At 36.2% G+C, this 25,498-nt stretch overlaps 1 protein-coding gene across 1 annotated transcript; it reads left to right on the top strand.

The window, feature by feature from the left end:
* Positions 1-494: 494 nt before the first annotated feature.
* Positions 495-9,182, top strand: LOC140860179 (ABC transporter C family member 10-like). Its single transcript, XM_073263034.1, has 12 exons — positions 495-646; positions 909-2,935; positions 3,146-3,466; positions 3,545-3,631; positions 3,922-4,512; positions 4,743-4,907; positions 5,089-5,383; positions 5,808-6,022; positions 6,099-6,404; positions 6,553-6,616; positions 8,623-8,862; positions 8,957-9,182. Exons 2-12 carry the CDS (start codon positions 935-937, stop codon positions 9,082-9,084), a joined length of 4,413 nt encoding a protein of 1,470 aa, XP_073119135.1. The 5' UTR covers positions 495-646; positions 909-934; the 3' UTR covers positions 9,085-9,182.
* The last annotated feature ends 16,316 nt before the right edge of the window (positions 9,183-25,498 follow it).

Raw genomic sequence — 25,498 nt, 5'->3', positions numbered from 1 at the left:
AGAGTGAAAAATATGACCCTAAGACAAGGACAAACATAAAAAACAACTCATTTTTAGTTTCATTATTATTTTTTGGACTAGTTTTGAGAACTAAAAAGTGGAATATTTCATTTTTTTTAATTGAATTACCCGGGCTAGTATAACATTAGCCCAAAAATAACACTTAAAATTCATTTTAAAATTTTTTTGTCAATATAAAAAATTTTAAAAAAATTTGGGCCACCCGGGCTGAAGCCCGAGTGGCCTAACACCTACCTCCGCCCTTGTTGTTGTGTCAAAATGTTTTAATTTCATAGCCAATGATCTTGTTTCCTTGAAAGGTCTCCACAAAGCTATGTTGCACAAAATATCTTCACTTCTTGTTTCCCCGACCCCCACCTGCTTGCTGTGTACGTTGTTTCATACTTTATAGTGTACCTGTCACTAATTAAGAGCTTTCATGATTACAAAACTACCATTTAAATACATTTTTACAACTAAGATTTAGATAGGCATGCTCCTAACTTGAATATCCTAAAAAAATATACATGAACTTTGAATGTACAGTTTGTTTTTTCGAAGTATATCGTGATCGATCGAGTATAATGTGGTTCAGTAAAGAATGATGAAGTGTCATTGTTGTGCCAGACTCAGAATTAATTTATTGGTACTTACTTTCATTGAATTTCTGTTTTAATAGGCCTTAATACTTCGTACTTTTTTTCATGTATTTTCATCATAAATTGCCAGATCATCATGATATTTCAACATGCACTTGCGTATATACTTCTGGGTTTTAGTGTTTAACATAGTGTTTTTTCATTCTTTTCTGTCTGATGGTTTCCTTGTTATGACTTGTTGACTGTGTTCATTGAATACATTTATTATTACTAGATCATGTGAATTGTTGATTTTGTATCAAAATTCAGAGGCCTAACAAGTTGCTAGGGAAGAGATGGAGAATCCATGGACTGTGTTTTGTGGCGCTGATTCGAATTTTCGAGCACCCCCTTCTTCTTGCACCGCTCATGTGTTAATTCTTTGTTTCGATATCCTGCTCTTGATCATGATCTTATACACTATAGTTTTCAAGAAATCATTGAAATCCTTAAATGTGAGTGCTTCTACGTGCCATGTATCGAGTTTGCAGATAGTATCAGCCCTTTTTAATGGTTTTCTTGGATTGGCCTATCTATCTTTTGGTATCTGGATTTTGGAAGAGAAGTTGAGAAAAAGTCAAGAGATTGCACCTCTTCATTCGTGGCTAACATTCATGCTTCATGGATTAATTTGGTTGTTAACTGGATTGATAGTTAGTTTGCTAGGAACACGGTTTCGACTAGCCTGGTTGAGGCTTCTATCACTTCTTGCATTCCTCTTCTCTGGTATTACTTGCGGGTTTTCGCTTTTTCTAGCTATTTTTCGGAAAGAGATGACAGTTCAGATCTCTCTGGATGTAGTTTGCTTCATAGGATCTTGTTTATTACTGTTATGCACTTACAAAGGTTATCGGCATGAAGGGTGTGATGACAACGACATTCGCGATCCATTACTTGGATCAGCCAATAATGATTGTAAAACTTATTCAGGTAGCAGTTTGAGTCCATTGGCAAAAGCTAGTTTTTTGAGTAAATTCACGTTTTGGTGGCTGAATCCATTGATGAAAATGGGAAGAGAGAAAACTCTTGCGGATGAAGATATGCCTAGTTTACGCGTGGATGATCGAGCGGAGTCGTGCTACTTGTTATACATGGAGGTATTGAACAGAAGAAGACAATCAGATAGATTAACTGAAGCCGAGATCTTAAAGACCATTGTGTTATGCCACTGGAGAGAAATAATCATATCCGGATTCTTTGCGCTACTCAAAGTGATGACTGTATCCGCCGGACCCTTGCTGCTTAAAGCCTTCATAAAGGTTGCTGAAGGAACAGAAAGTTTCAAATATGAGCGATACATATTGGTTGCAGTGCTTTTCTTGACAAAGATGTTCGAATCGATATCCGAAAGACAGTGGTATTTCAGGTCTAGACTAGTTGGTCTTAAAGTTAGATCCCTACTCACTGCAGTCATTTACCAAAAGCAATTGAGATTATCCAATTTGGCTAAACAGAACCACTCGAGTGGCAAGATAATTAACTATGTTACAGTTGATTCTTATCGAATCGGGGAATTCCCTTTTTGGTTCCACCAGATATGGACTACAAGCCTGCAGCTCTGTCTTGCAATCCTCATCCTCTTCCAAGCTGTTGGACTCGCGACGATTGCATCATTGACTGTTATAATTCTCACCGTTGTCTGCAATTCGCCGCTTGGGAAGTTGCAACATAAGTTTCAGTCTCAGCTTATGGTGGCGCAGGACGAGAGGTTGAAGAAGCTGTCCGAGGCTATTCTAAACATGAAGGTATTGAAATTATATGCATGGGAAACTCATTTTCGGGAAGTGATAGAAATGCTGAGGGCCACTGAAGAGAGATGCATACTGGCATTTCAGCAGTCTAAATCTTGCAACATCTTTGTTTTCTGGTTGTCCCCTATATTAGTCTCTTCTGCTACATTTGCTGCCTGCTATTTTCTTGGTGTCCCATTATCTTCTGTGAGCGTCTTCACCTTTTTAGCGGCTTTACGGCTGGTACAGGATCCAGTTAAAAGTATTCCTGATGTTATTGGAGTGTTTATTCAGGCAAAAGTTGCGTTTTCCAGGATTGCAAAGTTTCTGGGAGCTCCTGAGCTGGAATCCGCCAGTGTTAGAGTTAAGTCGTGCATGATCGGTACCAGTGTTTCGTTTCAATCGGCTAATCTATCGTGGGATGAGAATCCATCCAGGCCGACTCTTCAAAACATCAGTTTGGGTGTTAAACCTGGTGACAAGGTTGCGATTTGTGGAGAGGTGGGTTCAGGGAAGTCGACTCTTCTTGCTGCCATTCTTGGAGAGGTTCCGATAACAGCTGGCACTGTGAGTACTTTCCCTTCTTTTCCTCCACTTCACACGGGGCAAAAACATGGTTTACAACAATGAGTGAGATAGGAGAGGAAAATCAGATTTGATGCCTCACTGTGGCAATGAATGAGCTTATTTGCATGGAAGTTCACAAAAGTGATTCACCTCATACAAATCTTGAATGTATATGATAATATGCAATCTGTTTTTCTTAACATATTTTAGGTACAAGTGCATGGATCAATTGCTTATGTCTCTCAATCGGCTTGGATTCAATCAGGAAGCATTCGAGAAAACATTCTCTTCGGGTCTACCTTCGATGATAACAAATATCAAGATACACTATATAGGTGTTCGCTACTTAAAGATCTTGAGCTGCTACCTTATGGTGATCTCACTGAGATAGGAGAAAGAGGGATAAACCTTAGCGGCGGCCAAAAACAACGGATTCAGCTTGCTCGTGCTCTGTATAAGGATGCTGATATATATCTCTTGGATGATCCCTTTAGTGCTGTTGATGCACACACTGCTCTGAGTTTGTTTAAGGTTAGCATAATGTTCTCATTGCAGTTTTAATTTAGTTTTACACATTGTATGCTGAAAACTCGGTTTGAATCTTGGCAGGAATATGTAATCGAAGCCCTCTCAACGAAGACGGTTTTGCTTGTGACTCATCAAGTTGATTTTCTTCTTGCATTTGATTCTATTTTGGTGAGTTTTTCTTTGGGAAATTTTGTTTGTCTAAAACTTGTTTTTAATTGTGAAACATGTTGGATTTTATTAAATACTTGTTTCTGCAAAAAATAATAATAATTCATATGATGCGGCAATGCATAATGTGTGCTGAAACAATAAAGAATCGATGCTCATTATACAACATAGAAATTTAGTTGAAACCAAATTTTCCTTTACTTTAGTTGCACAAATCCTGCTCAAATTTGATGATAAATCTCATGATTAACGAGAAAAATAGTTAAAAAGTATCCTTTTCTTTTGAACAGTTCATGTTAGATGGGAAAATCTTGCATGCGGCTCCTTATTCTCAGTTGCTGGCCTCAAGCCAAGAATTTCAAGACCTTGTTAATGCACACAAAGAAACCGCTGGTTCCGAGAGGCTTTCGGACACCAGTTCTTCCCAACATCTTGAATCTTCCTCCAGAGAAATTCGGAATAATTATGCAGAAACGAAAGTTAAAATATCCGAAAATGATGACCAGTTGATTAAGAAAGAAGAACGAGAAGTCGGGGACACGGGCTTCAAACCGTATGTTATTTACTTGAAGCAAAACAAAGGATTTGTTTTCTACACTGTGATGGCTCTATGTCACCTGGTGTACATGCTAGGCCAGTTTATTCAGAGCATTTGGATGGCTGCAAATGTTGATACTCAAAATGTCAGCGAGCTGAGACTGATAATCGTTTACTCGCTGATTGGACTCATGATATCAGTATTTTTACTCTGTCGAATAGTATTCGTGGTAGTTTTGAACATCAGGTCATCAAGGGCATTATTTTCGCGACTGCTGATTTCTCTGTTTCGTGCACCAATGTTGTTTTATGACTCTACACCTTTGGGGAGAATACTGAGCCGGGTAAAGATTTCATTGGTTTAAGTCATCTAAATTTGTTAACTTCACTTCATACTACCATGCAATGAACTTTTCTTTCAATTTGGATAATCATTTTCATAAAATGAGAATGGATGTTGAATATTCCTAGAGGAGTTTTTTGTCTAGTGTCAGTCTAGCTTGCGTGGGCTTAGACAACTGAACGTGACTCCTGTGATACTGATGTTTGTCTGGTGTAATTGCTACCCACACAGGTCTCTTCCGATTTGAGCATAGTTGATTTAGACGTTCCTTTTAGCTTGATTTTCACATCGGTGTCGACCATGAATTGTTATATGAACCTGGTGACGCTGGCTGTTATCACATGGCAAGTACTGTTTGTCTCAATGCCAATGATCTTTTTCGCCATTCGCTTGCAGGTAACTGTCATCAGTACAGACATACTTTAGCTCAAATGTTCTGATCTTCTCGTTAAACTTCTCATTTTAGGAGAACTTAGCAAAAATAAATCGAAAATAACGTGCCAAAATTTGATTTTAGTCCTCATATTTCTTTGTGGAATGCCAATTACTGAAGATGATTTGAATTGCACATTTACAGAAATACTATTTTTCTTCAGCCAGAGAGTTCATGCGGATTAATGGAACTACAAAATCTTTGGTAGCAAATCATGTTGCCGAGTCTGTGGCTGGGGTCGTTACAATAAGAGCTTTCAAAGAAGAAGATCGTTTTTTCACCAAGAATCTTGAGCTGATAGACACCAATGGAAGCCCATATTTCCACTATTTTTCGGCAAATGAGTGGTTGATCCAACGGCTGGAAACTCTTAGTGCAGTTGTTCTTTCATTTGCAGGCTTGTGCATGGTTTTACTTCCATCTGGAACTTTTAGCCCTGGTAGGTGTTATGTAATGAGTCGGCCTGGCTCATACGCGTGTTGGTTTGTTCCACATGACCTCAATCGAGCTTGTTATCACCAACTCAAGCTTTATTAAAATATTATTAATGATCACATTAATAGATTGTAGCTCGCGAGCCAAACTCAGTATCTGAGTTCTCGGATAAGTTCTTCAAATAAAACTTGTTGGCCTTAGCTTGAGCTTGAGCCATAGTTTATTTTTTGAGCTTGAGGTAAACTGTTTTGTTTGAGCTTGTGCCCGAGCCAATGAAATTTCAAAAACTCGATCCTAAAACGATTTACTGTTACACCCTATACATGATATGATAATGTAAACTAGAGAAAATATTCTCTTTTAAATTACTCAGATGGTATTACATTCATGGACTAAGGTATTTTTTTGGTCTTAATATTTGGTTGCAGGATTTATTGGAATGGCTTTGACCTATGGCCTTTCGTTAAATGTGTCTCTCGTGTTTTCCATGAACAGCCAGTGCACTTTATCGAACTACATCGTTTCAGTAGAAAGGCTTGATCAGTATATGCACATACCAAGTGAGGCACCTGAAGTGATGGAAGAGAATCGACCCCCTGTCAACTGGCCGATGGAGGGTAAAGTAGAGATCCAAAATCTGAAGGTAAACATTTCTTGAGTTAGTTCTAATCTTAAAAAGTATGTCATTCTCCCTAAATAGTGATTTTTATGGGAAACAGATAAGATATAGACCTGAAACACCACTTGTTCTACACGGGATTAGTTGCACATTCGAAGGAGGACACAAAATTGGCATTGTTGGCCGGACAGGAAGTGGGAAGACTACACTCATTAGCGCCTTGTTTCGCCTAGTAGAGCCTGCAGGGGGAAAGATTTTGGTAGACGGGCTTGATATATCAACACTCGGGCTTCATGATTTGAGGTCTCGGTTCGGAATCATACCTCAAGACCCTACTCTTTTCAATGGAACTGTGAGGTACAATTTGGATCCATTTTATCAGCATACAGAGCAGGAACTCTGGGAGGTAATTTTTGCATTGATTTGTTTCCAGATATTTTCGTAGATTAAATAATATTTTTGTTAAATCCATGAAATTGATTGTTTTTAAGTATAGTCTTGTGATAAAAATACATAACAATGTCTCTCTTTTTCTTGTTTCATTGAAACTAAAGGTTCTTGAAAAGTGTCGGCTCAAAGACACAGTTCAGGAGAAGGAAAATGGATTAGACTCTTTTGGTAAGTGAATGGATTGATAATCTGTTGCTAAACATATGTTATAGTAGAAGGTAACACAACTCAAATGTTTTTAAATCTGTTAGAATTCAGTGATCAATTATTAGCCAAATCTCATATACCAACAGTCCTGATGCATGAGGACAACCTTTTTTTTTTTTTTTTTTTTGGTATGCATTCATCTATGGAAAAATTACATACATCACCCAGTAAAATCTCGAATTTGCTGATAATCCCTTATGAATGTTTTTGAGCTAATAACCCCTTATGATTCTATATCCGTAGCAAACGCATCCTTTTGGCTATGTTTTGTACGAACACACTATTAGTTGCGAATATCCAAGTGTTTTCGATAAGAATGTCTAAATTATCCTCAAACTGAATGAGCTCTTCTAACACTCTTTATTGAAAATTTTAATTAAAACATCAATACATTAACTTATATTTCTAATTAAGTTAATTTATACAATTAATTAAATTAATTTACATATTAAATTTTATTTATAATTAAATTTATTACTTAATTTAATGTAACAACACAATTTTCTACTAAAATATATTTTGCATGTAACTGATATTAAGATAAATATATATAATTTTTATAGTTATTTAATTACAAGTTGATTATTTTGTTCAATTAAATATAGAATTATAAAAAAAGTTAATTTAATTATTTATTTAAGTAGATGAAATTTGTCAATTTTATTTGAATAAATTATAAGTTAGAGTGTGTGTTACACATGTGGTTATTAGTTCAAAAAAATTTCACAGATGTTATCAACGAACCCGGGATTTCAATGGGTTGTATATGCAATTTTCCCTCCATTTTTTTTTACGTAAGCATAGCCATATAAAAGTCAAACACCTCATTTCGATTGTCACGTATAGGGATGTAAACGAGCCGAAAAGTATTAGGGTCGGGCTCGGCTCGTTAAGTATATGTTGAGGCTCAGGCTCGGGCTCGGCTCATTTATCGTATTAAACGAGTCTGGCTCGAGTTTGACTCATTAAATGAGATGGTTTTCAGGCTCGTTAGCTCGTTTAGCATGTTCGTATTCTGACTCGTTAAGTGGGCTCGGGCTCGTTTTCGAACTCGTGAAGCCTAAATACAATACAATACATCTTTATAAATTAATTATAAACTAAAATTAAGTTTTTTTTAAATAAATAAAAATGAAAAACATAATTTTTTTTAAAAAAAAACGTCTCTAAAAAGTGACTTTTTGGTGTTAAAGAAAAAAATTCTATAACTTCAATTTGAACACCAAAACCGAGATTTCAAACCGATTAATCCCAAAAATCAAATAAACACATTGTCATTAATGTAAATCACATTTTCAATTCCTAGCTTAACTCCCGCCCAAAATTTCAAAAAACAATAATTAAGCATCTTCGCAAACTTAAATACAGGATATAGTTTTGAAATGTTTCAGCAAAAAAATCATATATAATATATATGTTCATCAAATTAAGTTATTCCAACGCCAAATGAAAGACAAGACAAAGCACAACAAGTTTGTTTGTAGTGCATAATAAAATTCTGTATGAATCAAACTTATTCAACTCGATTAATAAAGTACATGTTGACTGAACCTACTATTAAATCATAAATCCAAAGCTAACACACTAAACGAGCCACCTAAACGAGCCGAGCTCGAGCTTCCTAGCTTATTAACGAACATGTTCGCGAGCTAGCGAGCCGAACATCCTTAAGCTCAAGTTCGGCACGTGAATATTTCCGAGCTCAAAATTAAGCTCGGGATCGGCTCGATAAGTTTAATGAACGAGCCCAAATGAGCTTTTTCACAAGCCGAGCTCCGAATAGCTCACGAAGAGTTCGGTTCGTTTACATCCCTAGTCACGTGATATGGAGAACAAAACTAGATACTGAGAGCAATTGTTCTGACTCGTTTTCAACAGTTGCCTCCTTTATATTAAAAGCTATATTTGGTATTAGTGATACGATCATTTTTTTCTTGAACGACATTAAAAAAAACATATAACTTTAGTTTTAGAAGATGGCTCAAACTGGAGTGTGGGGCAACGCCAGTTGTTATGTTTGGGGCGTGCTTTATTGAGGAGAAGCAAGATCTTGGTACTCGATGAAGCAACTGCATCTATCGACAATGCTACCGACATGATCTTGCAGAAGGTTATCAGGAAAGAATTTGCGGAGTGCACCGTTATTACTGTTGCCCATAGAATACCAACTGTGATGGATTGTGATATGGTTCTTGCCATCAGTGAAGGTATGTATATATGTATTTGTAGTTCATAATTTTCTACTTGTCATACACATCTATCTTTTTTGAAATAAATTTAACTCATATCCGTGTCATACAGGTAAACTAGCAGAATATGATGAACCGATGAAGCTAATGAAAAGAGAGTATTCATTGTTCGGACAACTAGTTAAGGAATATTGGTCTCACCATGACTGCGGAATGAGAGTGAAGCATCTCGTGCAATAACTGTTATGTTGAATGTTAGTAATTAGTGCTTGTGTATCCTAAGGTCTTTATCTGTAACCTATATTTGCCTTTGCTAACATGATATTGTAGAAAGTAACTTGAGGATATGATTTTCATATATATCAAATAAATGGTTCCTTGGACCCTAGCCCATGGGCATTGCCCTAAACCATTAATATTGCGACACGTGCCCACAGGGCATAGATGTGTTGATAAGGCCCGAGGTGACGTGAGAAGAGATTCCCCAGCATTGCGGGTTCGATCCTCGTGTGGAGCATATTCCCTGCTGAAATATTGTGGGGTATGCTCTTAGGGTTGACCATGTTGCTCCCTCCTTCAGGTCCCTGTCGCTCGTACACATCCCTCGATTTAACCTCTGCATGAGCCAATGAGCCTCTGACTCATGTGAAATGGGGTCCCTTTCGGGATAAACCCTTTTACGATTAATATTGCGACACGTTTTCGCTTTTATTAATTGATTTTTTCTAATTTTTTTTAATCAATTTCTGTACCACACTTTCAACCATGGTTAAGGTAGAAAAATGCAAATAGTCAAACCAAGTCTTATTTTTCACTTTTCATTGTTAATCATGCACTTATTTATTTAAAAATTATATCATGCATTTTTTCAAATATAAAAAAATAAATAAAATACTATTAATATTTCTTAAATTTTTTTATCATACTTTTTAATTTATTTTATTCGATTTTATGATTATATATGAATAAGTACATGAAATACTAATAATACTCTTAGGGTCGGTTTGGAGTGGGAGATAAGATAATAAATAAATAAAAGAAGATAGTTAATATAAAATTTGATTTGATTGATAGATTATGATTTGTTTGATTTGATTGGTTATATTTTATATAAAAATATTAAATTATAATTTTATCCTTTTAATAATTAATAAAATATAAATAATATTATTTATAAATGTTAATATAGTAATTTAAATTTAATGATTTGATTGATGTAATATAAATAATTGAAAGATGGATAAATAATATAGCAAAAAAAAAACGTGAGACTATATAAGATTATTAATACATAGATTAATAATCTATAACTTCAAACGGACCCTTATAAGATAGTATGTGAATACTTAAAATAAAAAAATTGTATGGTGTACTTTAATTTTTATAATCTATCTAATCTCTATTTTATTATTATTAGTATTATAAATATATGAGTAACAATTGTGAATTAAGTTAAATATTTTTATTTTTTACACACTATTTTTCTATTGTACGCTTTCATATTTTCGCATCTAGTACTATTTATTATTTTCTCTTTTTCTTATTTGATATTTATTATTTGCTCATTTTTTCTTATTTGATTTAACTTTTCCTAAAAAATATATTTAACTTATTTAAAACACACTATTTTTCTGTTAATAAGAAAAGATAATTGTAAGACCGAGCACTTGCTTCTTTACCAAAAACTATAGCTGGTGGTAATGGTGCAACTCAAATATTTTAAACCGCATAGAAGCCCAAGTGACATGGTTCTACCACTCTACCAGCAGAGACAATTATTGTCCCCAACAATCTCCCTCCCAATAATTACACTCCATGTAAGCAATTAGAATCGAACTCATTACCTTGACTCTGATACCAATTGTAGGGTTGAACGATTGCCGCTTTACCAAAAACTATAGTCTATGGTACGTAATTGTGCAACTCAAATATTAAACCACACAGTAGCCAAAACGTCATGATTCGACCGCTCTACTAGCAGGGACAATCATTGCACCCCGAAAATAATAATGTATTTGAAATAATCTATCTATTAGATATATAAATAAGTAGGTTCATTTGTGAATTTACATAGTTACTCTTTTCCCATTATGACATAATCAATTTTCTCCTTCAATTATTTGTTTATGCATTGACTCTTAAATTTACTACCCTCCCTAAACCGATCCTATAACATAAACAAGTACGGGGAATACAAATAATAGTCTACTTACAAAATAGTATATATATACTTGTTTGTTTCATTATACTTTATTTTTAAATTCATTGATTATTTTAAAATAAAGCTTAAATTATTTTCTTGATAATTTTAAAATAAATATATAACTTTTACGCTTAAATAAATTTTTTTGCAACTAATATTTTTGTGTGGTTTACATTTATAAATTACGTACTTCATTAAAATATTGAAAAATATCATTTTTAAATGGCGTTTAATTTTTTTAGAGTTTTCAATTTTTTTAAATTTTAATCCATTTGTTTGTGTTTATAAATTACTTTAATAAAACATGGTATATATTATTATTTGTTTTTTTAGAGTTTATAGTTTTTTTTAAATTTGTTATCTCTTAAATTGTATCGTTAACTACAACTTATTTGTTTTAAAAAATATTTTTCAACCAACATTTTTTGTTACATTTATAAGTTACTTGAATAAAAATGATAAAAGATCATTGTGGTATGCTGTTTTTAAATTTTATAATTTTGTAATCTCTTTATTCTACTCATGAAAATCAGCTACAAATTATATGTTTAAATAAAATTATATGACTTTTTTCAGATCTTCTACTTTTTTTATTCTACTTGTAGTCATTAACCAAAAATTATATGTTTAAATTATATATTTAAATAAAAATATCAACTAGATCATATTCATGTGTTTTGATTTCCAAAATCTAATTTGATAGGCACAAATGAATGACTATATATAAATCTACTTTAGCAATCTTACATTTGCCTACTGAAACTCCTAGCAAGAAACACACTATGATAATCAATGAAATTTTTGGGAAAGACTATTTCCACATATAAAAAATATGTCACACTTTACAAAATATACAGTAATTGTTTATGAAATACAGTAGCACAAACAATATTCTGAATTTGATCAAACTTTATTTGCACGCTGGATCCTTTTCTTATTTGATTTTCCTACAAAATATATTAACTTATTTTTTACACACTATTTTTCTATTAATCTTACAAGATAATATATGTACTTAAAATAAATAAAAAAAAGTTGTATAGTGACTTTATTTTTTAAACTTATTTATTATCTATTCTATTACTAATATAAATATATGTATAAAAATTGTGAAAAATTAAATATATTTATTTTTGTAGGACCGAACGCTTGTCGTTTTACAAAAAAGTTATACCTGGTGGTAATGAAGCAACTCAAATCTTTTAAACCGCACAGTATCTCAAGTGCCATGTGGTTCAATCGCTCTACCGAGTAGGGACAATTATTGTACCTCAACAGTTTTTTACACATTATTTTTTTTGTTGATCTATTATTTATTATCGATTATATATTATTAATATTATAAATATGAGCTCCAATTATAATTAATTTAAGTATCATTGTTTTTTTATACACTATTTGAGTTGTAATTATGCATTTACTTAAATATTCTTATATTTTATACATTGTTATTCAATAAATTTTACAAAATAGTATATGGATACTTAAATAAAAAAAATGTTGTATGATGTACTACATAAATGTACATGATTTTTTTACACACTATTTATCTACTAATGTTAACGGATGATACTTGATCCAAATGCGATCGAAAAAAGTTTTTCTCCACACAAATAGTGATTTTGAGATTCATTTTTTATAACTTGAAATTTATGCATTTGTTCTCAATAATTATAACTTTATATATCATTTAATCTATTAATTACTTGATATAATTATAATTATAAAAAAACTAAAAAAAAATTCCACGTTTAATTTCGTATGTAGATCTTTTAATTTTCTAACGCTTGAAGCTATGTTTCATCACGATTCACGCTTTTTAGAACTTTGTTTTTAAGTCATTTGTATAAGCATAATGAGATGTAAATACATTTATTGTAATTTATAAATATTATTATCTCTTCCCATGTGATCTCTGATAGTAATTATACCATAGCCTCCAGACTATTCGAGACACGGTACGATGCATCACAATTTAGTGCCACAAGTCCGACAGGTGGATGTCTCCATCGGCTCAAAATTGGTTGCGCCGTCTCGTCTCCTGAACAATATCGTGGATGTGGGAATTTAATTATATTGAACCGAATCATCATATCATTTTGAACCGAGAGCTCCATTAGAATTGATGGTGTAAATGTTGTAGATGAATGTTCAATTTGCCAAAATCTTTGTCGAAATGTTCTTGTCTTCTAGATTTATAGGTTTTCGATTCAGTTTATTTTGTGAATTTACGATGGTTTGTTTATAGAGTACTGATAGTATCCGTCCTAGCAAGTTTCAAAAGCCTTTTCTAGTATTCTATTAGTTCTTGAATTTCGTTCGAATGTTTTTTCTAATATTGTATTAGTTCTTGAATTTTCGTTATTTCCATTCTATCATGGGGTTGATTTTATCCATTCTGTTATAGATTTTATTTTTTATTTTGTCTTTGTATATCGTTAATTGTAGATTTTAGCAATCATTCAAATTAACCTTTTTTAAACGTTATTAATATAGTTAAAAAAAGTTACTAATATAAGAATAAATGGTATTAGCGTTGATTGGGGTTTATATTACCTTTTTTAAAAAGAAAAAAGAAAAAAAATCCAATTGTTCTACTGTAAAAAAAAAAACCCTATTATTTTATCCTGAGTGTCATGGACTTAGCCCTTCTAAGATCACGTGCGGCCTTTGCTCCTTGATTTCGCCCCTCATGAGTACTAGAAAAGCAGCATTTGTTGCGCAAATGTGTGTGCAAGTGTTTAAGTAAGAACACAAGAGAGCTTGGAGAATGCTTTTATATTACTTTCAAGTTGGTGAGTTACAAATGATGGATCCACCCTTTTATACTGGTGGCTTCCTACAATGAATGGTCAAAATCGTTTTGATCCGACGGTGGAGATTAACTTTCTAGAAACTTCAAGCTCCTACACAATTTTAGATGCTTCCTTCTACATGATTCTATACAAGTGTATATGTACAAGTGTATTCTAGAGTGTTCTACATAAGTATATATCATGAATAATGTAGAGACTTCTAGAATTTATACGACCACTACCATGCACCATGCTTTAGAATTTTCCGAAATGATCATGAAGGTGCCGGTTCGTGACATTCTCCCCCACCTATTCGGCTTACGCCCTCGTCACCTCAAATTGATAGAGTAATTCTTTGAATTTACACACGTCATATTTCGTTTCCCGTTTAGCTTCAGACACTAGAAATCCCTTCCACTTGATCAAATATTGAGTGCTAGGTTGCACTCCGCGTCCTCGCTCGATGCATTTGGCTAGCACTTCTTCAATGTCTTTGTCAAAAGATGTTGTTATTACAAGAGGTGCCCGGTAGGAATCACCTCAGATTGTGTCTTCCTCATCAGGGTAGTAAGGTTTTAACATGCTCACATGAAAGACCGGATGAATCTTCAATGTGTTGGGGAGGTCGAGATGATAAGATACCTTCCCAAACCTTGCAATAATCATAAAGGGTTCTTCATACTTTCGGATTAGACCCTTGTGTACCCCTTGAAAGATTTTAAATTGATGTGGCAAGAGTTTGATGAGCACTTAATCTCCGATGGAGTACTCTTGTTGCATTCTCTTTGCATCGGCTCATTTCTTAACGCGTTTTTGTGCCCTCTCTAAGTGCACTCGGGCCAAGTCCATGTGCTCGCTCCAAGACTTGGCCATATTTGTCGCGGCTGGGCTTTGTACCTTGCTAAGAGATAGTTGCAATGTATGCGGAGTAGTCGGTTTTTGCCCCATGACAAGCTCGAATGGGCTCTTCCCAGTGGCTTCACTTTGTTGTAAGTTGTAGGAGAATTGTGCTATATCCATAAGCTTTGCCTAGTCTCGTTAGTTGGCGCTCAAAAAATACCTTAAATAGCATTCTTGTCACACCCCAAAATCGGGCTTAGTCGACATCGACGTTATTTAACATTTTCACTTCAAATAATAAACCTTGAAATACAATCTCCAGAAAATATCAGTATTTCATTCATAAAGTAAAGCTACATTGTCTTTCATAAGGTCGAAATAAATTGTCTTATACAAAACATATTACAAGACAGCTTATACATTGAAACTACAATAACAGAGACTAATTATCTCCAATCACCAGCCCCAAAACTGGTTCTGCTCTTCACCCTTGAGCTCTTCTCCATTCTTATCTGAGATGGTGGTTCAAGTGGATGAGTGATATGGGTGTCACACAATAAATGGGGGAATATCGCGCATAAAAACATTTCCAGACTTATTGTAACGTCCCAATTTCTCAATCGAAACGTTACTCAAACATACATACTTAAAATTTTGGGAAAAATAAAAATTTTGCGGAAGCATCATCTTCTTTATTAAAAGAGCGTATAATAAGTGCACAAAAATAGAATAGCATCCAAAAATATTTGCCAAACATGGCTATCAACTTAAAAATTAAAACTTGTTTGCCTCTCTTCAAATAAAAATGTTTAAAACATCTTCCATTCTAAAGCATTCACACTCATGCATTGCCCGTTGGACCGACCCCTGCTTCTTCTTCATGTCCGCCCACATAATCATCAATAAAAGCATCCACATCATCGTTACCTGCACCATTCAAGTATAGTGAGTCGAAAGACTCAGCAAGAACATGCAGAAAAAGGATTTTCTAACTTTAAAAGAGAAAACATTAACTTAAACTTTCATGCAATAAACATAACTTTGATAAAGCCATATCATAAAAAATATTTGGGGTGATGAAGTATGAGTAGTGTGGCAACCGTCATAGTGAGCCATTCACAGATTCCTGTTGATCAACAAGCATATGGCATTACGCCCGTAAACTTTCATTCTTTGGATAGCCGCTTCGGAGCTCATTCCGAAGTGCATACCCTGTATAACCATCCCGTGAGCCATGTTTGGATAGCCGCTCCGGAGCTCATCCCGAAGTGCATACCCCGTATAATCACCACAAGACACATAAGTCATCAAAATAGTTTTCATACATAATAACATTCTTCGTATCATATCATTCTTCATGCACGTCATCGTTATTCTTCCATCATCATGAACTTTCATAAACAATGTCGTGCATTCATAAACCAATGCGAGAACCATTCATGCATTAAATACTTCCTACATTTCATGATTTTCATGGAAAAATAATTTTCATGAAGGTTGAAAACATAAACATGCATTACATAGTATATTCGATCCACATGAGTCGTTCCATCCGTCCCGGACATTGAAAACTTGAAACTTTTGCATAAACATTCTTAAAAATACTTAAAATTGCTTTAAAGACCACAAATATGAAATTAGGATTTCAAAACACAACCTTAAAAAAAATTTGGATAGCACCTATAGTGCAAGGGCGCAGAAAACTTGCGCCCCTGCACCGGTGGTGCTGCCTGCGCACGCAGGCAGCAGGCGCGCAGGGTGCGAACTTCATTTTTTTTTTGCTCTTTTTTGGTTCTTTTCGATTCCAAATCAAATCTATTCACTCACCCATCAAAACTTATAATCAAACACATGAAAAAAAACTTCAAATTATATGCACATCACGATCCAACTTTTCAAAGTTTTGAATCAAAACTTCTCATTCAAAATCTCTTCTTCCAAAATTCTGATTTTTACAACATAAATGCCCTAGAATCTCAATAAACTTATACCGAAAACATCAGGAACGCATCACGCTTCGCGATTTTACAACATACTAATGTAACTTTCTTAAATCATGCATCAATCAACACCATAAATCAACCTAGGGTTCATATCAAACATATTTATACTCTTGAATGGGTTTCAAAACATTAAAAACTTGCCTGAATCATTTGATTGGGATTAACCTGGACGGCAAAACGATCTAGCCTTGAGAAGTCGAAGAACCCTACCCTTGATGCAGCGTTTGAGTGAGAGAGATTTGAAAGAAAAAGAGAGCGTTCAAAATGAGAGTTCAGAATAAAATTCTGAACGCTTATTTCTTTTGTGACTAATCGGCTTAAACACGGCCCATTAGTTACACTTAAAATCCTTTAAAATTTTACCCTCCCATTTAATAAAAAAAAATACACTGCATCCCTTTAAACTTAATTTAAAATAAAAAATTTTCTTTACTCAAACCAAGGCTAGGTTCGTCCCAACGACCCAAAATTAATACCAACCTGAAAACTTTAAAATCATACATATCACATAACATTTCAGGAATTTAATTAAATCACATAATTCACATAACAATTAATTTATCTAAATAACATGCATTAATTCATATAATTCAATCAATTAATTGTGATTAAGCTAGTGGACTTTTCGGACCTTACTACTCTACCCTCCTTAAAAGAATTTCGTCCTCGAAATTTGACTTACCAAACAGTTCAGGATAGCGTGCTCGCATATCCTACTCGGTTTCCCAGGTAGCTTCTTCAACCAACTAGTTGCGCCATAAGACTTTCACCATTGGAATATCTCTGTTTCTCAACCTACGAACTTGTCTTTTCAAGATTTGAACAGGCATATCCTTGTAGGACAAGTCTGGCGTCCATTCCACTGGCTCATGGCGAATAACATGAGAAGAATTTGCCACATACTTTCTTAACATGGAGATATGGAAGACATTGTGAACACCCTCCAAGTTTGGTGGTAGTGCCACTCGGTAAGCTCGAGCCCCAACTTTTTCTAGGATTTCAAAAGGTCCTATATATCTTGGACTCAATTTAACCTTTTTTCCAAATCTCATAATACCTTTCCATGGTGACACCTTTAAAAATACATGGTCACCTACTTCAAACTCCAAATCTCTACGTCGCTGGTCGGCGTACCTTTTCTGTCGACTTTGCACTGTCAACATTCTGTCTCTGATCTTGGCTATCACATCTACTGTTTGGGTCACTATTTTCGGCCCCAAAAAAGCTCTCTCTCCAAATTCATCCCAGTGTAGGGGAGTTCTACACCTTCTCCCATACAACGCCTCATAAGGAGCCATGCCAATAGTTGCTTGATAACTATTGTTGTAAGTAAACTCCACTAAAGGCAATTTCGATTCCTAATTACCTCCAAAGTCGATCATACAAGCTCTCAACATGTCTTCGAGTATTTGGATCACTCGTTCTGACTGACCATCTGTCTGAGGGTGGAAAGCTGTACTGAAAGCTAGCTTCGTTCCCAATCCTCTATGTAAACTTCCCCAAAAGTTTGAAGTGAACTTAGGATCTCTGTCAGATACTATCCTCCCCGGTACTCCATGCAATCTGACAATTTCTCGAATGTACAACTCTGCATACTGATTCATGGAGAAGTTATTCCTGACTGGAATAAAATGAGCTGACGTAGTTAACCTGTCAACTACCACCCAAATCGAGTTCATCCTTCGCGGTGAAACTGGAAATCCTACCACGAAATCCATAGTGACATCTTCCCACTTCCATGTGGGTATTGGCAATGGTTTCAGGAGTCCTGCCGGTCTTTGATGCTTGATCTTCACTTGTTGACAAGTCAAACATTCATTTACAAATTTTACAACATCCCTCTTCATACATGGCCACCAATATAAGGATTGCAGATCCTTATACATTTTCGTACTTTCTGGATGAATGGAATACAGAACAGTATGGGCTTCAGTCATCACTTCAACTCTCAGTGAGTCTACTGCTGGCACCCACATTCTACCTCGATATTGATGAACAATTCCATCTTTGACAGTGTACAATGTACCACCCTTGGCTTCATCTCTGTTCCTCCACAACGTCAACTGTTCATCAGAAGCTTGGCCTGCTCGAATTCTCTCAAGCAAACTAGGTACTACTGTTAAGGCTGCTAGAGTGCATACCTCCATTGGTTCGAATACCTCCAAACTCATCCGTTCAAATTCAGCAATCAACTCCTGATGGACTGTCAATTGGTTCAATGTCGCAGACTTGCGACTCAAGGCATCTGCTACAACATTAGCCTTACCAGGATGATAGCAAATGTCACAGTCATAGTCCTTCACCAATTCCAGCCATCTTCTTTGCCTCATGTTTAACTCCTTCTGAGTGAAGAAATATTTTAGGCTTTTGTGATCAGTGAAAATCCGACACCTTTCGCCGTACAAGTAGTGTCTCCATAGCTTCAAAGCAAAAACAACTGCCGCCAACTCAAGATCATGAGTCGGGTAGTTCCTCTCATGGATCTTCAGCTGTCGAGATGCATATGCTATTACTTTATCATCCTGCATCAAAACAACTCCTAATCCACTCTTAGAAGCATCGGTATAAACCACAAAATGACCCGTGCCTTTGGGAATTGCTAGCACTGGCGCTGACATCAATCTTTCCTTCAATTCTGCAAAGCTCTTCTCACATTGTTCTGACCACACAAACTTCACACCTTTTCGAGTTAAGGAAGTCAGTGGTAGAGCTGTCTTGGAGAAGTCTTGAATAAATCTCCTGTAGTAGCCTGCTAAACCCAAGAAACTCCATATTTCTGTAGCATTCTTTGGAGCAACCCAATTTCGGACCGCTTCCACCTTAGACGGATCCACCTCAATTCCCTTAGTTGAAACTATATGACCCAAAAATGAAATCTGCTCCAGCCAAAATTCACACTTACTGAACTTAGCATACAATTGCTTTTCTTTCAAAATCTGCAACACTTTAGTCAAGTGCTGACGATGCTCCTCTAGACTGTGAGAGTAGATCAATATGTCATCTATGAAGACTATGACAAACTGATCCAAGAAGGGTTGAAACACTCTGTTCATCAAATCCATGAACACAGCTGGTGCATTGGTCAATCCAAACGGCATTACTAAGAACTCGTAATGGCCATAGCAAGTCCTGAATGCTGTCTTCTGCATATCTACATCCTTCACCTTCAGCTGATGGTAGCCTGATCGTAGATCGATTTTTGAGAACACCTCTGCCCCTTGCAATTGGTCGAACAAGTCGTCTATTCTGGGCAAGGGTTATTTGTTCTTCACTGTAACTCGATTTAGCTCTCTATAGTCAATGCACAACCTCATTGACCCATCTTTCTTCTTAACAAACAACACCGGTGCACCCCATGGCGATACACTCGGTTTGATGAACCCCTTATACAGCAACTCTTGCAATTGATCTTTCAGTTCTTTCATCTCAGTCGGTGCTAATCTGGATGGTGCCTTAGAAGCTGGCTTAGTTCCAGGCATCAATTCTATCCCAAATTCGACTTCCCTGACTGAAGGCAATCCTGCAACATCATCGGGAAAACTTTTGGAAAGTCCTTCACTACCTCCACTTCCACAAGTTTCGGTCGCTGCACTTACAGCTCGCCAGTTAGACTTGCAAGAAATCCTGTACACCCATTACTCAATAACTGCCAAGCTATTCCTGCAGAGATCATACCTGTTGAGCTCCTCTTAGATGTAGTGCGGTACACAAATGGTTTTCCGTTCTGATCTTTCAAAGAGACAGTTCTCCGTTTGCAGTAAATAATAGTCTCATGCTGAGCCAACCAGTCCATCCCAAAAATCGCATCGAAATCCACCATCTTCAAAACAATAAAATCTGCACACAACACTAGACTCTGCATCTGAGCCTTGCAATTTATTATCACACTACTACTTTTCAGTTCTTCTCCTGGGGGTAACGTCACACAAAATTCCGAAATAGATTCATCCGGCAAGACCCTCAATTTCATCATAAAACTAACAGACATAAAAGAGTGCGTAGCTCCTGTATCTATCAACACGAAAGCAGGTAAATCAGCAATACAGATCATACCTGTGACAATTGCAAAATCTGGGTCAACCTGATCGTGAGTCATAGAAAACACTCTTTCCTTGACAGGCTCCTTTGATTGCGGGCAGTATTTGGCAAAATGACCTGGCCTCTTGCAAAGAAAGCAAGTATTGGTCCCCAGCATACATTGACCGGAGTGTGATTTCCCACAATTCTGACAGATAGGTGCATTCGCCGGCCTTGAAGCATTGGCGTTCGGTTGATTCTGTCCCTGAGTTCGCGCCTGATTGGGGTTTTTGCGCTGCTGCTGCTGCGGTCTCCTCTGAGCTGGAGCTTGGTACGGCCTCTTTTGACTAGGCCCTTGCTGCTCTCTCCCCTGGTAACAGACTCTTTTTGCTTGCGATTCCTTGATAATATCATTCCCATCTTTTTCTGACAACATAGCCTCATCGACTGCTGCTCGGTACGTTTGTGCCCCACTCAATCTGACATCACGTCGAATAGTGGCATTCAGTCCCTCTGTGAATGCTTCAACTCCTCTGCAGCATTACCCGAAATCATGGGCACAAAGTACTTCCCCCTCTCAAACTTCTTCACATACTCGGCAATGGACATGCTCCCTTGGCGGAGCTCCAGAAATTCTCTAGCAAGTCTAGTCCTGGTGCTGATAGTGAAATATTTCCCATAGAACACATCTTTGAATCCATTCCAAGTCAACGTAGTCATATCCACAGCAGAACGGGCTCCCTGTCACCAAACCCGTACATCATCATGAAACATAAAGATGGCACACCTCACATGGTCTGCATCCGTGAGCTGCATGTAGTCAAAAATGGTCTCTACTGACTGCACCCATTCCTCGGCTACAAGGGGATCAACCCCTCCTTTGAACTCCTGTGGCCCTAGATCCTTAAACTGCTTAAATATAGGATTGGTCAAAAGCGGCTGATTGTTGTTCCGTCCTCCCGCTTGTGCATGGATTAACTGTTGGATCTGTTCCCCTTGGGCTCTACTCTGCTCTTGCCACAGAGTCGCCAACCCAGCCAAAAACTGGTTATTCTGATTGTCCTCATTGTTCGGATTCCTACGGTTAGCCATGATCCTGATGTCCATACAGTCCACATGCTTAATTACGTTATTTAAACATAACATCATAAACAGCATGCATAATTTATTAATTGTAATTACTATCAGCATCTTAAACAATCCATAACATAAAACTTACAGACATGAAGACGAAGCATAGGGTCGTGGCGAGAATGCATGCGTGCAAACAATCCCAGAGCGAACTGCTCCGATACCAAGCTATAATGTCCCAATTTCTCAATCGAAACGTTACTCAAATATACATACTTAAAATTTTGGAAAAAATAAAAACTTTGCGGAAGCATCATCTTCTTTATTAAAAGAGCGTATAATAAGTGCACAAAAATAGAATAGCATCCAAAAATATTTGCCAAACATGGCCATCAAATTAAAAATTAAAACTTGTTTGCCTCTCTTAAAAAAAAATGTTTAAAACATCTTCCATTCTAAAGCATTCACACTCATGCACTGCCCGTTGGATCGACACCTGGTTCTTCTTCATGTCAACCCACATAATCATCAATAAAAGCATCCACATCATCGTTACCTGCACCATTCAAGTATAGTGAGTCGAAAGACTCAGCAAGAACATGCAGAAAAAGGATTTTCTAACTTTAAAAGAGAAAACATTAACTTCAACTTTCATGCAATAAACATAACTTTAATAAAACCATATCATAAAAAATATTTGGGGTGATGAAGTATGAGTAGTGTGGCAACCGTCATAGTGAGCCATTCATAGCTTCTTGTTGATCAACAAGCATATGGCATTACGCCCGTAAACTTTCATTCTTTGGATAGCCGCTTCGGAGCTCATCCCGAAGTGCATACCCCGTATAACCATCCCGTGAGCCATGTTTGGATAGCCGCTCCGGAGCTCATCCCGAAGTGCATACCCCGTATAATCACCACAAGACACATAAGTAATCAAAATAGTTTTCATACATAATAACATTCTTCGTATCATATCATTCTTCATGCACGTCATCATTATTCTTCCATCATCATGAACTTTCATAAACAATGTCGTGCATTCATAAACCAATGCGAGAACCATTCATGCATTAAATACTTCCTACATTTCATGATTTTCATGGAAAAATAATTTTCATGAAGGTTGAAAACATAAACATGCATTACATAGTATATTCGATCCACGTGAGTCGTTCCATCCGTCCCGGACATTGAAAACTTGAAACTTTTGCATAAACATTCTTAAAAATACTTAAAATAGCTTTAAAGACCACAAATATGAAATTAGGATTTCAAAACACAACCTTAAAAAAAATTTGGACAACACCTATGGTGCAAGGGCGCAGAAAACTTGTGCCCCTGCGCCACCAACGCTGCCCCTAGTGCAGGGGCGCTCAAAAACTGCGCCCCTGCACCGGTGGTGCTGCCTGCGCACGTAGGCAGCAGGCACGCAGGGTGCGAACTTAATTTTTTTTTTTTTTTGCTCTTTTTCGGTTTTTTTCGATTCCAAATCAAATCTATTCACTCACACATCAAAACTTATAATCAAACACATGAAAAAAATTCAAAATATACGCACATCACGATCCAACTTTTCAAAGTTTTGAATCAAAACTTCTCATTCAAAATCTCTTCTTCCAAAATTCTGATTTTTACAACATAAATGCCCCAGAATCTCAATAAACTTATACCGAAAACATCAGGAACGCATCGTGATTTTACAACATACTCATGTAACTTTCTAAAATCATGCATCAATAAACACCATAAATCAACCTAGGGTTCATATCAAACATATTTATACTCTTGAATGGGTTTCAAAACATTAAAAACTTACCCGAATCGTCTGATTGGGATTAACCTGGACGGCGGAACGATCTAGCCTTGAGAAGTCAAAGAACCCTACCCTTGATGCAGCGTTTGAGTGAGAGAGATTTGAAAGAAAAAGAGAGCATTCAAAATGAGAGTTCAGAATAAAATTCTGAACGCTTATTTCTTTTGTGACTAATGGGCTTCAACACGGCCCATTATTTACACTTAAAATCCTTTAAAATTTTACCCTCCCATTTAATAAAAAAAAATACACTGCATCCCTTTAAAATTAATTTAAAATAAACAAATTTTCTTTACTCAAGCCAAGGCTAGGCTCGTCCCTACGACCCAAAATTAATACCAACCTGAAAACTTTAAAATCATACATATCACATAACATTTCAGGCATTTAATTAAATCACATAATTCACATAACAATTAATTTATCTAAATAACATGCATTAATTCATATAATTCAATCAATTAATCGTGATTAAGCTAGTGGACTTTTCGGACCTTACACTTATGCATTCATAGAGAATTGAACTAAACATTCTTATATTTTCAGGAAAAAAAAGACTTGAGGACATGCACCGATTTAACTTATTGAATTTTGTGGCTTACTGATACCGGCCCCTCATATGTGTGAGACCTCATTTCTAAACCGCTATTCTCGGAGTAAACAACAATTAAACATACAAGAAACCAAGAATCAGCGACCACAATATTTTTTTTAAAAAGGAAAACGACCGCGCGCCCGCGCCGAAGCCAGCGCGCCCGTGCCTTACCTTGCCAAAAGGCCGCGCGCCCATGCCGTCCTCTCGCCCAGAAATCCAAGGCTCCAAAAATAAATCCAACCAAACCTAAACACTTGCATTTAAAGTATCTGACAAGCCAATAACAATACAAGAAAAGTTTAGGGAAGAAAAACATCCGATTCGGTAGTACCTACATCGATTCTTGCTTACAATACAAAACGAGAAGTTCGAATGACAAAACATGTTCGCAAAACATAAACTAGATTGACATGCTGATTCGACTTCTAAACGAGTCTCACTTCTATCTCTTGCTCTTGACGTTAACCAGGTCTACTCTGACTCGGTCCTGCCCCACCTGTTGCCAAGTACACATACAAACAAAGACAACAGCCGGATAATCCGGTGAGAATACAATCCCCAGTAAAAGAGACAAACATGCATATCAAATAATATATCAAAACATGATACATATATACAAGACAAGCAATTCCAAAAATCATCTCAAAACTTAATTCAAATCCATAATGCAATGCATGTCTTTAAATGTGGGATTATCAAGTCCGGATAATCAAGAAATTGCTGCTTTTGCTTTTGGGGATCCCGAGGATGAGATCACGTAAACAACTCACCGACTCTCCCGATCGAGGTGGTGCTACGTATCTCCATCCTCTAGACTTTGGTGCGACTATAAGGAGTATGCTAGCACTAGGTGAAACGGCTACACCCAGGCCACTCACAATATAGCCCCCAAAACGTCTAACATAAGAGGGCCGTCCTGCCCACTGAAATCAAGGATTCTTAGCTCAAGATGAATGCAATGCAAACATAACTCAATCAACTAAATTCCATTAAAAGCAAATAACATGCAAGTATGTGATTCTTTGGAACACTCGAATCAAGTCGGATTCGAGTCACTCGTTCCATTCCAGTCCAAGTCATCTTATACCTCTTTCAAACGTCGATGCTCCAACATGGAAACAACAACAATTCCTCAATCAAGATTAAATCAAACTTCCTCAATCGATAATAAGAAATCGATACTATACCGGCTACAATCTTCAAAGTGATACAACTCTTGCAATCTAGCAACTCAACGACCTTCAAACGAATCTGTAAAAAGAAGTAATAAAAGCTCGAGATCAAAATACAACTCAATCGAAGACTTGGATCAAA

This window comes from Henckelia pumila, chromosome 4, assembly GCF_033568475.1.
Source record: "Henckelia pumila isolate YLH828 chromosome 4, ASM3356847v2, whole genome shotgun sequence".
NCBI classification, from domain to species: Eukaryota; Viridiplantae; Streptophyta; class Magnoliopsida; order Lamiales; family Gesneriaceae; genus Henckelia; species Henckelia pumila.
The sequence above is the reverse complement of the archived record's forward strand: the minus strand, read 5'-3'. Positions and strand labels throughout refer to the sequence as shown.